This window comes from Taudactylus pleione, unplaced genomic scaffold (assembly GCF_031769625.1).
Source record: "Taudactylus pleione unplaced genomic scaffold, aTauple2 ptg000214l, whole genome shotgun sequence".
Taxonomy (NCBI): Eukaryota; Metazoa; Chordata; class Amphibia; order Anura; family Myobatrachidae; genus Taudactylus; species Taudactylus pleione.
This window is the reverse complement of record NW_028284616.1, coordinates 5,797,127-5,813,799: the sequence shown is the minus strand read 5'-3', so window position 1 is coordinate 5,813,799 and position 16,673 is coordinate 5,797,127. Positions and strand designations below refer to the sequence as shown.

Here is a 16,673-nt window from a genome sequence, read left to right as displayed (position 1 = left end):
CCCTGGGAAGGGGTATGTACTTATACAATAGAAAACAATCAGTGCTGTTTATTAGTGAGATTAATATGATTTAAGACACCTATCTAATGCATGATACTTACTGTAGATCATTTAGTATGATGGCAATGAGCATGTGTAAATCATGTCCACTGACTTAAAAGTCAAACAATGTTATGCACAACTTAAACAGATTCATTTAATGAACTAATATAGACACAGATAAATATACAATATACACAATTACATAACAGTTGACTATGTTAAAATGTTGCAGATTAAATTATCGTTAGGAAAATTCAGCAATGTTTACATATGTAGCGATTTTAATTAAAGTATGTGGATGTATGGAAAACTTTAAGAAAAGTGGGTGTATTTAGTAGCGCTTATTGTTAAAAACCTTTTGAATCGGGATAATGGATAAATTACCCAAAGGTGTGCAAAATAAGGTCATTTATTACACACTTAAAACAAGTGTTATAACTTGATGGAATATTCAGAATTTTGAAAGAAACTTACAAAATAGTGATGCATTGCTGCATCAGAGAGATGGAATGCTGCTGGTTAGAAACAAATCTCCACCAAAATTAGGAAGTCAGAATGAAGAGCACCATTTCAATGAGAGAATGAATGAGGGTATAAATAGATACCATGTTTAGACCACAAGTCACCTTTGCCTGAGGAAGGATCTCCAACGATCCGAAACGCATTGCAGGAGGTGTTTTGTGGACCAGGAGGAACTTTTCTTTGGGAACCCAGCCATCCTTGGACTACTAAGCTTTCTGTGGTGGTGCCGAGCGATTGAGGCCCGTGACCCTTTGCTACCCATTAGCACTAGCCCACCGCAGCACCCGACCTTGGTGAGAGGCTGCTATTTGGAACCCTACTCCTATGTCCTATATTGTAATATATTTATTTTCTAACTTGCTATCGCATGTTATATACATGTTTTTTACTTTGTTTGTTTTAAGTGTGTAATAAATGATCTTATTTTGCACACCTTTGGGTAATTTATCCATTATCCCAATTCGAAAGGTTTTTAACAATAAGCGCTACTAAATACACCCAAAATTTTCTTAAAATTTTGCCTTGAAGTTTGGTATTACTTCCATTTTGTGTTTTTTGGAGCTGCAGGATTGTTATTTTTTGCGCATAAAAGTCTAAACTCATTTCCCAAGAGAATGATGTATGGAAAACTATCATACATAATAACTGGAATACTAAAATCACTGTCCTGACAGTTTAATTTTTGTGGGGGAATAGAGTGTACAAGAGACAATTTTCACCCTGGACTCCGCTTAGTCTAGACCTGGCTCTGCATAGCAAACATGGATAATGCATATTGTAACGTGCATGTCTACTGTGCCATCAGTAAATGCAGTTTTGTCATATTAGTATATTGTGAATTATTAATATCCCCCAACATAAAAGCATCAATATGAAATATTTATTATTTAGCAATATGCAATCATTATCATTTAAAAATAATGATGACATTTCCATTAATATCCATGAGGCAATTAATATAAAGACCATATAAAGAAAGAGTGAGTACATGCACTCGTAAATTATTTCCAAGGCATTTGTACATTCTTGCCTGGCACACTATGCAGAACCAAATGTTTGTTAGTATGCTAGGAACCCTGTAAGAGAAACTATGGCAATAAGCCTAGAGTGCACATTTAATTAACTACACAACCTGTGTTATAAATATAGTGACGATTGGCAGAAAATGTAGACTCATCATTCACAAATGAATGTTATCACCTTGCCATAGTGCATGTATGAAAGACTGATCATTAGTGAACATAACAGCTGTTAGCAGACAAACATTTTTTTTTTTTTTTTTATTTCACTTCATAGTCCATGAAAGAATAAACTGATTTTATGCTTCCTATACTATACCTAAGTGCATCATGAGACCCACACCAGAAAACAATATGAGATATGGTAAGAACTTACCCTTGTTATCTCTATTTCTACGAAGTCCACAGGGTTCCACAGGATACCTTGGGGTATAGGTGATTACGTCAGGCATCGGGCATCATAGAGTTAAGTTTCAGCCTCCCAGGATGCACTAGGGTCCCCCTCCTATACCCCGCCACTGAGCCAAGGCATCTCAGTTAGGTACCAAGCCATAGGCCGGAGGAGGAGAAGGAAGAGAGAGAAAAAAGATCTGGACACACACAAGAATCACATTCTCACCAGAGGGAGACGGAAAAACCGGTGACCAGAGAAAAGCCCATCTGCAGCACAGGTGCTACAGGGCGGGAGTCCTGTGGAACCCTATGGACTTCGTAGAAATAGAGATAACAAGGGTAAGTTCTTACCATATCTCATATTTTCTACTTCAGGGTCCACAGGGTATCCACAGGATACCTTGGGGATGTCCCAAAGCAGTATCCTTTAAGGGTGGGAACACTCCTGTGCTGAAAGGAGAATCCGCCGCCCGAAGGAAGCATCCTGAGAGGCAAAGGTGTCAAACGCATAATACCTCACAAGGGTGTGGACAGAGGACCATGTAGCAGCCTTGCAGATCTGGACTGCAGAGGCACCACGTCGAGCTGCTCACGAAGAACCCACAGACCTAGTGGAATGAGCCTTCACAGAAGGAGGAACCGGCAGGCCTTCATGAAGATAAGCTTCAGAAATAGCCATACGGATCCAGGCTGCCAAAGTTTGCTTTGAAGCAGGCCAACCCTTTTTACGGAAGCCATAGAGGACAAACAAGGCGTCCGACTTCCGAAACTGCCCTGTTCCCATGAAAAATCAAGAAAGGGGGTCTACAAGAGAGAGCCCCTAAATCAGAAACACGTCTGGCCGAAGCTATGGCCAGAAGGAAAACAGTCTTAGCTGTAAGCCATTTAAGATCCACTGAGCCCAGTGGTTCAAACGGCGGTCCTTGGAGAGCTCTCAGGACCACAGCCAAGTCCTAAGGCGCAACAGGTGGAACAAAAGGCGGCTGAATTCGCAGAACGCCCTGCATAAAGGTGCGTACATCAGGGATTGTAGCAATCCTACGGTGAAGCCAGACAGACAGGGCAGAAACCTGCACCTTCAAAGAAGCAAGGCGAAGCCCGTGGTCTAGTCCCGCTTGTAGGAAGGCGAGTACACGAGATAGACGAAACTCCCGCGGTGCATAACTTCTCGGTCGACACCACTGGAAGAACGAATGCCACACGCGATGGTATATTCTCGCGGAAGACGTTTCCGAGCTCTTAGCATGGTTCGCACTACAGAGCTGGAAAACCCCCTGGACCTTAACATGGCCGTCTCAACAGCTACGCCGTCAAAGACAGCCGAGTCAAGTCCGGGTGAAGACAAGGACCCTGTGACAGAAGGTCCGGTCGGAGCGATAACCGCAGAGGACTGTCCACGGACAGACCCTGAAGGTCTGAGAACCAGTGCCGTCTGGGCCATGCGGGAGCTATCAACAGGAGCGTCCCTCCTTCCTGTTTAAATTTCCGGATTACCCGTGGAAGAAGGGAAACCGGAGGAAAGAGATAAGCAAACCGGAACGTCCACTGGACGGACAGAGTATCCACCAGAGACGCCTCTTCGTCTCTTGTGCGAGACCCGTACATCGGCAACTTGTTGTTGTGCCGGGACGCCATGAGGTCGATCTCTGGAAGACCCCACCTGTCCACCAGCAGTTGAAAAACGTCCGGGTGCAGGGACTATTCCCCCGGATGAACGTCCTGGCGACTGAGAAAGTCCGCCTCCCAGTTTAGCACTCCCGGGATGAAGACAGCTGATATGGCCGGAAGATTGCGCTCCGCCCATACCAGGATCCGAGACACCTCTATGAGAGCCGCCCGACTTCGGGTTCCTCCTTGCCGGTTTATGTAGGCCACGGTGGTAGCGTTGTCCGACTGGACCTGCACTGGGTGACCTTGGAGAACCCGATGTGCCTGCTGGAGAGCATTGAAAACCGCTCGGAGTTCCAAGATGTTTATTGGAAGCTCTGCTTCTGCCGGAGTCCACCTGCCCTGGAACAAGTGTGGACCAGAGACCACTCCCCAGCCACGAAGACTGGAGTCCGTTGTTAACAGGACCCAATTCGCCACCCAGAACGGACGACCCCTGTTGAGATGGGTCGTCTGCAACCACCAGGCTAGAGACAGACGAACCTCCGGAGTGAGCACCAACGTCTGGGACTTCAGACTCAGAGGCAGTCCATTCCATTTGGACAGGATCAGGTGCTGCTGAGGTCTGGAGTAAAACTGGGCATATTCCACCATGTCGAATACCGACACCATGGAGCCCAGTAACTTCATTGCCGAGTGCAGAGACACCCGGCGGCTCTGCAGACAACTGCGCACCCTCGACTGTAAGGTAGAGATCTTTTCCCCCTTTGCTGTCCCGAGTCCAATAAGGCTCCGAGATGCAGAATCCGCTGAGACGGGATCAGGGTGGACTTCTGCCAGTTTATCAACCAACCGTGCCGTTGCAGTAGCGCAATGGTCAGGTCCAAGTGGCGCAGAAGGAGCTCCGGAGATCCTGCCACTAAGAGAAGGTCGTCCAAGTACGGCAACATGCGGACTCCCTGCAGCCGCAGGGAAGCCGCCATGACCGCCATCACCTTGGTGAAAACACGTGGTGCCAGGCCAAAAGGTAACGCCCGGAACTGAAAGTGGTCGCTGCGGATTGCAAACCTGAGGAACTGCTGATGGCGCAAAAGAATAGGGACATGCAGGCAAGCGTCCTGTATGTCCAACGACACCATGTAGTCCCCAAGTTCCAGCGCCAGAATGATGGACCGAAGGGTCTCCATCCGAAACTTCGGCACCCGCAAAGACTTGTTGAGAGCTTTGAGGTTGAGAATCGGACAAAACGACCCATTGGGTTTCTGCACCAAAAAGAGATTGGAATAGAAACCCTGGCCCCTCTGGGAGAATGGAACAGGCACTATGTGTTGCGACATATTGATCAATTTACGCTTTTTTTCTACCAGTTTTCACATCTTCAGTGGACAAGCTTTCCAAGTCCTTTATTGCATAATCTGTGCTAATAGAACCAGAACATTTCCAGTGATATACTAAACCGGATTTCTATCAACTTCCTTGTTCGGGAAAACTTCTATGAAATGCGCAGATATTACATTTTGAGATGTTCTGCCTTCTCTGATTAGACCTTATATTTACCAAAGCCGATCAGACTTTGTCATACTTCAGCAGTTCTTTAGCTCTTCCAGATTATATTAACCATTATGATGTGAAACTGGCCTGATAGGCATAGGAACACTTCATTTTCTGAAGTCTTTCTGGAGAAAAATGGGTCAGATTCCATTAGCAGCTTTAGCTGAAAAGGTTTAATCGACCTGGGAGAATTTACACATTCCAATAAGTATCTTTTTCAAGACATTAAGAGAATATATATTTCCATAGCAGTCTACTAAAATATCATTTTCCTTAATCCCAAACGTTCATCTTACCCTAGAACATTAAAGGGATTAATGCCATCAACTACATTCCAACAATTTGCACTGTCTTTTTCAAAAAATTTCAAAGGACAGAGGGTCTGATTCAGAGGAGCACGCTGCTTGCGTGCGCTCGCTCTGAATCAGGGCGTTCTTTTTTTTTTTCCGGCCTCCAGGCTGCTCGCACAGCTGTTGGTGACCACCTACAGCTTGTGCGAGCGGCCTGGCGATGGTCGCGATAATCGCGACCATCAGGCTTGCGGCGAGACCCTGCAGTAGGGTCTTGGCTCCCGCAAGCCCGAGTGGACTTCCTGCTCTAATAGAGCAGGCAGTCCACTACTGACATGAGTGATGTCAGTAGGTCCACCCACAAACGGCAGGCGTTCCCAAGGGAACGCCTGTGTTTGTGCAGCTACCCCCCCTCCCCGCCTACAAAACGGGGCGAGTTGTGAATCAACATTGACAGCCGCCCGTCTTGTAGTGAGCCTCGGAGCGACGGGGCTGCCGTCGCTCACTGGGGCTCGCGCATGCGCAGTGGGTTAATATCGACCCGCTTGCGAGCGCTGTGCGCTCGCGAGTGGGTCTGAATCAGGCCCAGAGTGCTGAATGCATTGTTAGCAAATACTGATCATGTACCACAGAGGGGCTCCAGCACTTATGGGCCCTTATACTTAAAACCCAATTTACATCCTAGGAAAATGTGGTGGCATATTAATGAGCATCTTTTATTCTGTTTAATTTTATCTTGTTAAATAATGATTTTATTAACCATCACACATTAGATTCATTAAGACAAATGCCGCTGGAATCAACCATATCCAAACTTTCATTACACTGCATGCCCACCCCGAAGCAACAGCCCAGCAAAGTGGCCATCAGGAAGCATATATAGAGAGAAGAGTGAAAATATAGCAGTCTCTGCTTCATATTTGCACTAAACTATAGATCACATAGGGGTCTATACACTAAACTTTGTAGAGAGATGAAATGCCAAGCAGCTGATTGGTTGGTACTTTATCTCTTTCCACTTTATCTTTCTCCAACAGAACGGCCACTCGGCAGAGTCGCCGTCTTATCTGATGCATACACACTTACCAATTGTCGGCCCGATGCTGACCACCCGTATACACAGCACAATGCACCAATATATCTGCAGATAATCATCCAGAAAGTATTCACAGCGCTTCACTTTTTACACATTTTGATATGTTACAGCCTAATTCCAAAATGGAATAAATTAATTTTTGTCCTCAAAATTCTACACACAATACCCCATAATGACAACGTGTGAAAAGATTTTTTTGAGATTTTTGCAAATTTAATAAAAAAACAAAACTAAGAAATCACACGTACATAAGGATTCACAGCCTTTGCTCAATACTTTGTTGACGCACCTTTGGCAGCAATTACAGCCTCAAGTCTTTTTGAATATGATGCCACAAGCTTGGCACACCTATCTTTGGGCAGTTTCGCCCATTCCTCTTTGCAGCACCTCTCAAGCTCCATTAGGTTGGATGGGAAGCGTCGGTGCACAGCCATTTTCCAATCTCTCCAGAGATGTTCAATTGGATTCAAGTCTGGGCTCTGGCTGGGCCACTCAAGGACATTCACAGAGTTGTCCTGAAGCCACTCCTTTGATATCTTGGCTGTGTGCTTAGGGTGGTTGTCCTGCTGAAAGATGAACCGTCGCCCCAGTCTGAGGTCAAGAGCACTCTGGAGCAGGTTTTCATCCAGAATGTCTCTGTACATTGCTGCATTTATCTTCCCTGTAACCTAGTCTCCCTGTTTCTGCCGCTGAAAAACATCCCTGCAGCATGATGCTGCCACCACCATGCTTCACTGTAGGGATGGTATTGGCCTGGTGATGAGCGGTGCCCGATTTCCTCCAAACATAACGCCTGGCATTGACATCAAAGAGTTCAATCTTTGTCTCATCAGACCAGGGAATTTTTTTTCTCATGGTCTGAGAGTCCTTCCGGTGGATTTTGGCAAACTCCAGGTGGGCTGCCATGTGCTTTTTACTAAGCAGTGGCTTCTGTCTGGCCACTCTACCATACAGGCCTTATTGGTGGATTGCTGCAGAGATGGTTGTCCTTCTGAAGGTTCTCCTCTTTCCACAAGGAATGCTGTAGCTCTGACAGAGTGACCATCGGGTTCTTGGTCACCTTCCTGACTAGGGCCCTCATTCAGAGCCGCTCGCTATTTGCGGTCGTTCGTTCTAAAACAAGGGGTGGCTATTCAAATGAACCGTTCGCTAATTGCAGTCTGTTCACGCCTCTTTGTCTGAACGAGCGAGCAAAACTTGCGGTTGTAATTTTGAAAAATACGCCCCCTTGCCGCTCGCACCATACGTCATGTCCGCTATTTATTAGATTAATCGAGTACATCGAACAGCGTATGAACTGCTCGCTATTCTTGTGGTTGGTTTTTTCAACCACTATTTTCGAGCAGTTCGGAGTAAAAAAAAAACAAGTGACGTGGTCAATGACGCTGCTGTATTAATTATGCACTCCCTTAAAACGCCCGTTTTAACCTTTAAGCACGCCTGCGTTCGAATTCCACACCCCCGTTTTCAAGCACCTTCCCCTGTTACCACCCACATACGCCTCCTTCTGTCACTCAAAATAGCAGGCATTCGCTATATAGCGAACGATTTTCGGCCGCACTGACTGGTTCACGCATGCGTATTCAAATCCGTACGCATGCACAGATGTGCGAACATCGGTCAGAACGAACGAGCGGCCGCTTACGAGCGGCTCTGAATCAGGGCCTAGGGCCCTTCTCCCACGCTCAGTTTAGACGGCCGACCTACTCTAGGAAGAGCCCTGGTGGTTCCGAACTTCTTCCATTTACGGATGATGGAGGCCACTGTGCTCATTGGGACCTTCAAAGCAGCAGATATTTTTCTGTACCCTTCCCCAGATTTGTGTCTCGAGACAATCCTGTCTCGAAGGTCTACAGACAATTCCTTGGACTTCATGCTTGGTTTGTGCTCTGACATGCATTGTCAAGTGTGGGACCTTATATAGACAGGTGTATGCCTTTCAAAATCATGTCCAATCAACTAATCAACTGAATTAGGCTGTAGGAACATCTCAAGGATGATCAGTGGAAACAGGATACACCTGAGCTCAATTTTGTGCTTCATGGCAAATGCTGTGAATACTTATGTACATGTGATTTCTTAAGTTTTTTTTTTTATTAAATTTGCAAAAATCTCAAAAAAACTTTTTACACGTTGTCACTATGTGGTATTGTGTGTAGAATTTTGAGGACAAAAATGAATTTATTCCATTCTGGAATTAGGCTGTAACATAACAAAATGTAGAAAAAGTGAAGCGCTGTGAATACTTTCCGGATGCACCGTATATTAGACATCAGCTCTGCTGCATAGCCGGAGCAAAATGTCCGTGAACTATGTTGTTCACATACATATAGCTGGTATACACCAGCCAACGTGCCCACAATATACCGGCCTTTCAACAGAATGGCCGATATGTCGGCCAGTGTGTACCCAGCATTACCTTGAAAGGGTGTGGATTAATAGATTGACAGTATCTAGATAGACAGTCAGTAGATAAGACACCAGAAGGTAGAGAGACATTAGGTCGACAGGGTTAAAGGTTGACAGGTAAGCGGTCAACATGGACCCTAACCATAGTCCTAACCCTAATCCTCCCACTAGTGCCTAATCCTAACTGTCCCCTTCTGCAGCCTAACCCTAACAATAATGAAAAAACATGTGTTGACCTTTTTGGCGTCGGCTATTTGCATGTAGACCTTCTGACCACGTTGACATTTTGACCCTGTTGACCTTTTGCACTGTCGACCTATTCACTGTCTACCTTCTGATGTTAATCTATTTACTGTCTATCTACCATCCAGATACCCTTTCAACTGAGTGGGAAGATGGAGGGGGATTAATTTAAGTATATATTTGTTCCATTTAAAGACACTTTTAAAAATACTTCAAAATACGCCTCTAACACCAGGGGGCGGCTTAATTTGAAAGAAGGGACTCCGCTTGGTTTAAAAGTCAACGAGCACAAAACAAAAGCAAGAAATGAACAATCAGGACTATAACGGACAACCTTGTTTGGAAGAGCTTTTAGTGTAAAACTAACCAAGTTTGTAAAGCAAACAAAGGAATTTGTGACTTAGAGCCTGATTCTGTAAGGATCGCTATTGCAATTACAGCTGCGAATTTGCGCTGAACTCAGCTGTGAAAATATGTTAATGCTTTACAAAACTCAGCCGGCATAAAGCCGCCTACTACGACTTTGTCACATCCGTCCAATGTTGCTCTTCTGCGTAAACATCGGTACCATTGACGCACATCGCACAGGTACGCAGAATTTACACAAAGTCTGACCAGCCGCAGAAACTGCATGTCTAATCACACGCAGTGGGCTCTCATGCTACCTATGCAATCACTGTGGCTAATTTATGAACACCCAAGCAACGGCATTGAAAAGGACAGGCGCGTCTGTGTTATTTCGACCACTCCCCGTCACCACCCCCAAATGCTCACAGCCTGTTACTCACTCTGCGATGGATTCCTCTGTGCGTCCGTAATTGCACTGCGATCACAGTGCACACGCAGTGTGGCTTATGCGCATGTGCAATGAGTAACAATCGCTCGATCTGTGTACGTAGTTGCATTAGCGATCGCTGCTCCATTAAGCGCTTGGGGTGGGAGGGATGTATCAATTGGAAAATTGCAGTAAAACCAAATGCCAGTTTTACCATATATATTAAAAAGAATATATGGGGTTGTAATGTGCCAATATGCAAATGTATCTATAGAAGCTTATTGGCTTCTCTTTGTAAGAAACCCTGAAGGGGGATCTGAAGGATACCTCTCCATCCCCCCCACAGCTTGCACATGTGCAATAGGACTCCCGAGTCATAAACCCAAAATTATTCTCATCACCGGGACAGCTCTGATCAGAAGCGCTGTCCTGGAAGGTAAGTATTACTGCATACTAGAGATGAAACTTGCCAGTATGCAGGCAAATAAACTGATATCCTACCCTTAAGCTGGGAACACAATATACAATGCGTCGTACAATATACCGTTCCATCACGGATCAAAACAGTGTATCGTCCAGATCATGCAGTGTGTACACCCGATCCGTCGTTCATCGCATTCCCCCATCTGCTGTTCTGCACAGCAGACGGGACAATGCAATGAACAACGCCACGCTGCTACATGCAGCATATAATGATACATTGCGCCATCGTACACTGGATCATGAAGTGTGTATCGTTACATTGCATTGCGTTGTTCCATCGCTGGGAACACACATTGTATAGTGTATACCTAGCTTTAGGGTTTGGAAACAAACAGGATCAGAGGTCACAAGTTGCTGAAATTATATTGTCCCCCATCTACTTCTGAAAAAATTAAAACTGAATACACCTCTAATTTTAACAAAAAAACTTGTTGTGATTAATGAGTAATGCTGGGGATACACGGCCATATAAAATGTCTGTCAGACCGACAGACATTTTATCTGGCAGCCTGCCAGCCGCAGATGTCGCAGGCATACACTGTGAGATTTCTCTCACAGTGTATCAGCCCGACATCCGCGCTTCGCCCCCGGAAGGAACAGGGAAATGTCTGTCTGCCAGCCGTGGCTGGGCATACACTGCCCGATAAGTTTACCGGGAAATATCGCATCAGACTGGCATGCTGGACAATCCGGCATGCCCGACCGAGCCTATATTTAACCCTCGGTCGCCCCCCCACACACTACAATTATCGGGGCGATCCGCCGATATCAGGCGGATCTCCCCGATAATTGTAGCATGTATGGCCAGCATAAGACAACCTGAAATCTTACAGATGGTAAAAGGTGCAAGGAATGGCAACAAAATGCTATAGTATAAAAAAGGAACACTAATAACAGTCATCAGACACAAGCACAAGACGTGCAGGAGAGGGGTTAGAAATAAGAATATAGTATAGCATGTAAAAAATATATATACATTAAACTGGAGCACTAATCTTGTAAAGAGTCAGCTATTAGGTTAGCATCACATTAAGGCCCTGATTCAGAGCCGGACGCTCTAACAAAGCGCTCGCTCTGAATCAGGGCGTCTTTTTTTTTTTTTATGGAGCAGCCTCCTGGCCGCTAGCATTGCTGTGGGTTGCCACCCACAGCTAATGCGAGCGGCCAGGATGATGGTCGCGATGGTCAAGACCATCGCGACCATCAGGCTTGCGACGAGACCCTTGTGGTAGGGTCTCGTAGCCGCAAGCCCCAGAGAGCTTTCGGCTCAAACAGAGCCGAAAGCTCTCCCACTGACATCACTTGTGATGTCAGTGGGGCCGCCCCCAAACGGTAGGCATTCTCATGGGAACGCCTCCGTCTGGGCAGCCACCCCCCCACCAAAGGGGGCATGCTGTCACTCAACATCGACAGCAAGCCCCCTTTGGTGCGAGACCTGGAGCGACGGATTGCCCGTCGCTATCCGGGTCTCGCGCATGCGCACGACGGAGCCGGCTCCGTCGCGCGCATGCGCTCTGGGCCACCATCGACCCGGTTGCGAGCATTCAGCGCTTGCGACCGGGTCTCAATCAGGCCCTACGGATGGACATCGGAATTCGATGGTTAGCAACCATCGATGTTTCTGATTCAATGAAAGTACTTTTTCCATCAAATAGGGGGGAATTTGATGGTTCCCAGCCATCGGATGCAGTTTTACGATGCCCATCTGATGGCTGGCTGTATTTTTCTGCTGTGGACACCCGGAAGTGGCGTCAGCAGCTCAGCTAAAGTGTGTATGCGCAAAGCTATAACTGCTTCTGCGCATTCGCAAAGTACAGACAACCATTGCAATGGTTACACTATCAAATGGGTGCGAATCGTGATGCAATGTCTAGTTGCCATTGCATTGCTGGATTTGATGTTGGAAGCCCGGCAACCATTTGATACCGGGCTTCCGATGTCCATTCCTATGTCACATCCCTGTCAAGCCTCACATAGTATAATTTTTTTTAATTGTTGCTTAATTTGTACTAATCCATTGTAAGTAATGGCTATTTAGCAGAGGGGAGCAGGGCTTGGGGAAGCAGGAGTGGCTGCTCCAGGTCCCCTCACCAGCTGCCCAGGTACTTACACCCACATGCATCTCGCATACTGTTATATGTGAACTTCTTTGTCATACATTGAAAAAATAAACGACTTACTCTTTTCTCTGCTTAAGCCTGCAATGCATCCACGCTGACCTTGAAGGGAATGACTTCAAACATCGCCTCACAAGCCACATGTCTGCCCACTTCATTTGTTGATCATTTCTGATCCCTAATATTAATCTGAAAACAAAGCAAAAGAATGAAGAACTAATTATTAGCATTAAAAGAAACACATTTTAAAATTAAAACTAATATTATTTACTTTATGTTCATTCCTGAAATTTACTATGGGAATTATGGGATGTTAGTATAATCACTTTTTTCTCACGTCAGACATGAGACACTCAGAGGTCTCGTTATGAGCTTACATTCAGCAGCAGCGTCATTGTCACACACTGCACACATGTCACTGGGTAATGTATTCTCCTGGCAGCAGCAGTCACGGGAAGGGGGAAGCCCGCACATGCGCACACAGTCACATTTACAGACGCCGCCAACCAGACGCTGATAGGCGGCTCGTCCCGTTCTCGGTAGCCGCGTCCTGTGACTGGATAGCAGAAAGTGCATCGACCTGTCTACAGCCCAATCCGCTGAATGCGACGTTTTTTAAATCCCACCCGTGTTATTTAGCATGTTGAGAGTGTCGCTGTCAGCGTGTAGGGTGCGGGCTGATGGTTGTCGGGCCGTGAGGGTGAGCGGTGAGTTTAGCTCCCCGGTGTGTGACTGACTACAGTGAGTATACGCTGCGTAGCAGTTGGGCTGTGCCTGTCATGTCAGAGTAATCTCATGCACCCTCCAGAACTCCGCGCCCCGCCCGCCCGCTGCTGTTCCCGGCAGTACAGATTGTGCCCTGCTGTAGCGTAGTTGGAAAGTTATTGGGGCCTATTCATCAACACTAAATGGCCCGGTAACCGTGCCGCATATTCTAGTTACCGGGCTATTCATCATAAGGGGTCCGGTAGGGCCCCCTGATATTCAGCAAACTGAATTTGCTTGCGTGAACAAGCGCTGTCTTTAGATGGTGCTTGTTCTCAGATCCCTGCTCCTTCCTAAGGGGACAGAGTTTCAGGGATGCTTAGAGGGTTAGGGCTAGACTATACAGCGCTGATGGACCTGTGACGTCACACCCTCGTGACCTGACCTGAAAGGGGGAGGGGCGGGGATGCTAACAGGGGACCAAAAGTGTCCGCTCTCCGCACTTCGGGCACGGTGGCTCGCTGCGCTCGCCACAATTATTTATTCCCCCTCTATTCCCTAGTGGATGGTAACACAGGAGCGGTCCAGCCTCCTGCAGCGGTCACGTGGTGATGTCACAGAGGTCCTTTAGCCACATAGGAAATAGCAGCAACCGTGCTTAGAGGGATCCGAGCGGATCCCTCTGTCGCCTCCTCACTACTTCGTCTGCGGCTTGGTGCATGCATGACCTCGGGTCATGCATGCGTAGCTGGGATGACAGGGAGGAAGTACTAACCGAGGGGACAGCTGCTTTTGGAGCAGCTGTCCCAGCATCGGAGCAATGATGAATTCCTCTGATGTCAAGTTTCCCCCACTGCGAGTAGGGTACTGAAGTATCTCTCGCAGCGCGATGATAACAATCATCGGGGACCATACAGCCTTCGATGATGAACAGGCCAAATTGTCTCAGTTGGGTGGTAGGAAAAATGTGCGATAACTCTGTGGTTAGGGCGCCCTGACCAGGATTTTAGACTGGTTTAGCCATTTTACACGGCCAAACCAGGTTTAATAGGGCTTGAACCCCACAATAATGAATGGGTGCCCAGAACAATTGAATTGTCCCATGGGTATCTTATTATGCTGGTCCACAAGGAAGGCAATCTAATGAAGATTATAAATACACTCACTACTTCATCAGGGGTGGAAGAAATGAAACGTGTTTGGAGGCTTCCCTCTGTCTTGCAGACATATGAAAATACATGAGGGGAAATGTATTAAGTCTTCAAGTGAGATAAAGTGGAGAAGTTAGGCAAAGCAACCAATCTGCTTCATTTGTAATTTCAAAGACTGCTAGATAAATGGCAGTTAGAAGCAGATTGGTTGCTTTGCCCAACTTCTCCCCTATATCACACTTGGCTTTGAAGATTTGAAAAGTGACACTATTTAAAAGTACACCTTCATTTGTCACCATATGAAAGGGTTTAATGGCTTAACATGCTGCACTATGAGTGCTCTCTCCATCTTATATTTAGGAAATCTTTGATTTCTTTATCTGGAGTTGGAACAGGTCAGAGGAGCAGCAGCTGTAAGCATTCACTATTTTGAACTTTAAATTGTTAGGAGTGCTGAAGCCTAAACAGAAATGTTATAATACAGGGAGTTTGGAAAGTCCCTCTGCAGTGATTGTGTTAATGTGTGACTGTCACACACTTATCACATAGGAGATGTACTAAGCTCTGGAAAGGGATAAACGACCAGCCAGTCAGCTACTAACTGTCATGTTACAGGCGTTGTTTGTAAAATGAATTAGAAGCTGATTGGTCATTTATCACTCCAATTTATCACTTTCCAGAGCTTAGTATGTTTGCCCCATAGTCATTGCAGAGGGACTTTCCAAATCCTATATATATATATATATATATACACACACACACACACTGCATCCGGAAAGTATTCACAATGTTTCAGTTTTTCCACATTTTGTGCCTTATTCCAAAATGGAATAAATTCATTTTTGTCCTCAAAATTCTACACACCGTACCCCATAATCACAACGTGTAAAAAGTTTTTGGGAGATTTTTGCATATTTAATAAAAAAAACATTAAAGAAATCACATGTACATAAGTATTCACGGCCTTTGCCATAAAGCTCAAAATTGAGCTTAGGTGCATCCTGTTTCCACTGATCAACCTTGAGATGTCCCTACAGCTTAATTGGAGTCCACCTTTGGTAAATACAGTTGATTGGACATGATTTTGAAAGGCATACACCTGTCTATATAAGGTCCCACACTTGACAATGCATGTCAGAGCACAAACCAAGCATGAAGTCCAAGGAATTGTCTGTAGACCTTTGAGACAGGATTGTCTCGAGACACAAATCTGGGGAAGGGTACAGAAAAATATCTGCTGCTTTGAAGGTCCCAATGAGCACAGTGGCCTCCATCATCCATAAATGGAAGAAGTTCGGAACCACCAGGACTCTTCCTAGAGTTGGCCGGCCATCTAAACTGAACGATCGGGAGAGAAGGGCCCTAGTCAGGGAGGTGACCAAGAACCCGATGGTCACTCTGTCAGAGCTACAGCATTCCTCTGTGGAGGAGGAGAACCTTTCAGAAGGACAACCATCTCTGCAGCAATCCACCAATCAGGCCTGTATATTAGAGTGGCCAGACAGAAGCCACTCCTTAGTGAAAAACGCATGGCAGCCCACCTGGAGTTTGCCAAAAAGCACCTGAAGAACTCTGGTCTGATGAGACAAAGATTGAACTCTTTGGCATGAATGCCAGGCGTTCTGTTTGGAGCAAACCAGGCACCGCTCATCACCAGGCCAATACCATCCCTACAGTGAAGCTCGGTGGTGGCAGCATCATGCTGTGGGGATGTTTTTCAGCAGCAGGAACTGGGAGACTAGTCAGGATAGAGGGAAAGATGAATGCAGCAATGTACAGAGAAATCCTGGATGAAAACCTGCTCCAGAGCGCTCCTGACCTCAGACTGGGGTGACTGTTCATCTTTCAGCAGGACAACGACCCTAAGCACACAGCCAAGATATCAAAGGAGTGGCTTCAGGACAACTCTGTGAATGTCCTTGAGTGGCCCAGCCAGAGCCCCGACTTGAATCCGATTTGAACATCACTGGATTGAGAGATCTGAAAATGGCTGTGCACCGACGCTTTCCATCCAACCTGATGGAGCTTGAGAGGTGCTGCACAGAGGAATGGGCGAAACTGCAAAAAGATAGGTCTGCCAAGCTTGTGGCATCATATTCAAAAAGACTTGAGGCTGTAATTGCTGCCAAAGGTGCATCAACAAAGTATTGCACAAAGGTTGTGAATACTTATGTACGTGTGATTTCTTAGTTTTTGGTTTTTTTATTAAATATGCAAAAATCACAAAAAAAAAAAAATTTACACATCATTTGGGGTATTGTGAGTAGAA

General features: G+C 46.0%; 1 protein-coding gene across 1 annotated transcript in view; it reads right to left on the bottom strand.

The window, feature by feature from the left end:
• GTPBP3 (GTP binding protein 3, mitochondrial) overlaps positions 1-13,330 on the bottom strand; it is a 145,687-nt gene extending 132,357 nt beyond the window's left edge. The window contains exons 1-2 of the mRNA XM_088478518.1: positions 12,926-13,330; positions 12,612-12,737 (exon numbers count right to left, since the gene is read on the bottom strand). Of these exons, the coding sequence (XP_088334644.1) occupies positions 12,612-12,706 (95 nt within the window). The 5' untranslated portion in view covers positions 12,707-12,737; positions 12,926-13,330. The remainder of the gene's footprint in view (positions 1-12,611; positions 12,738-12,925) is intronic.
• Positions 13,331-16,673: the final 3,343 nt, after the last annotated feature.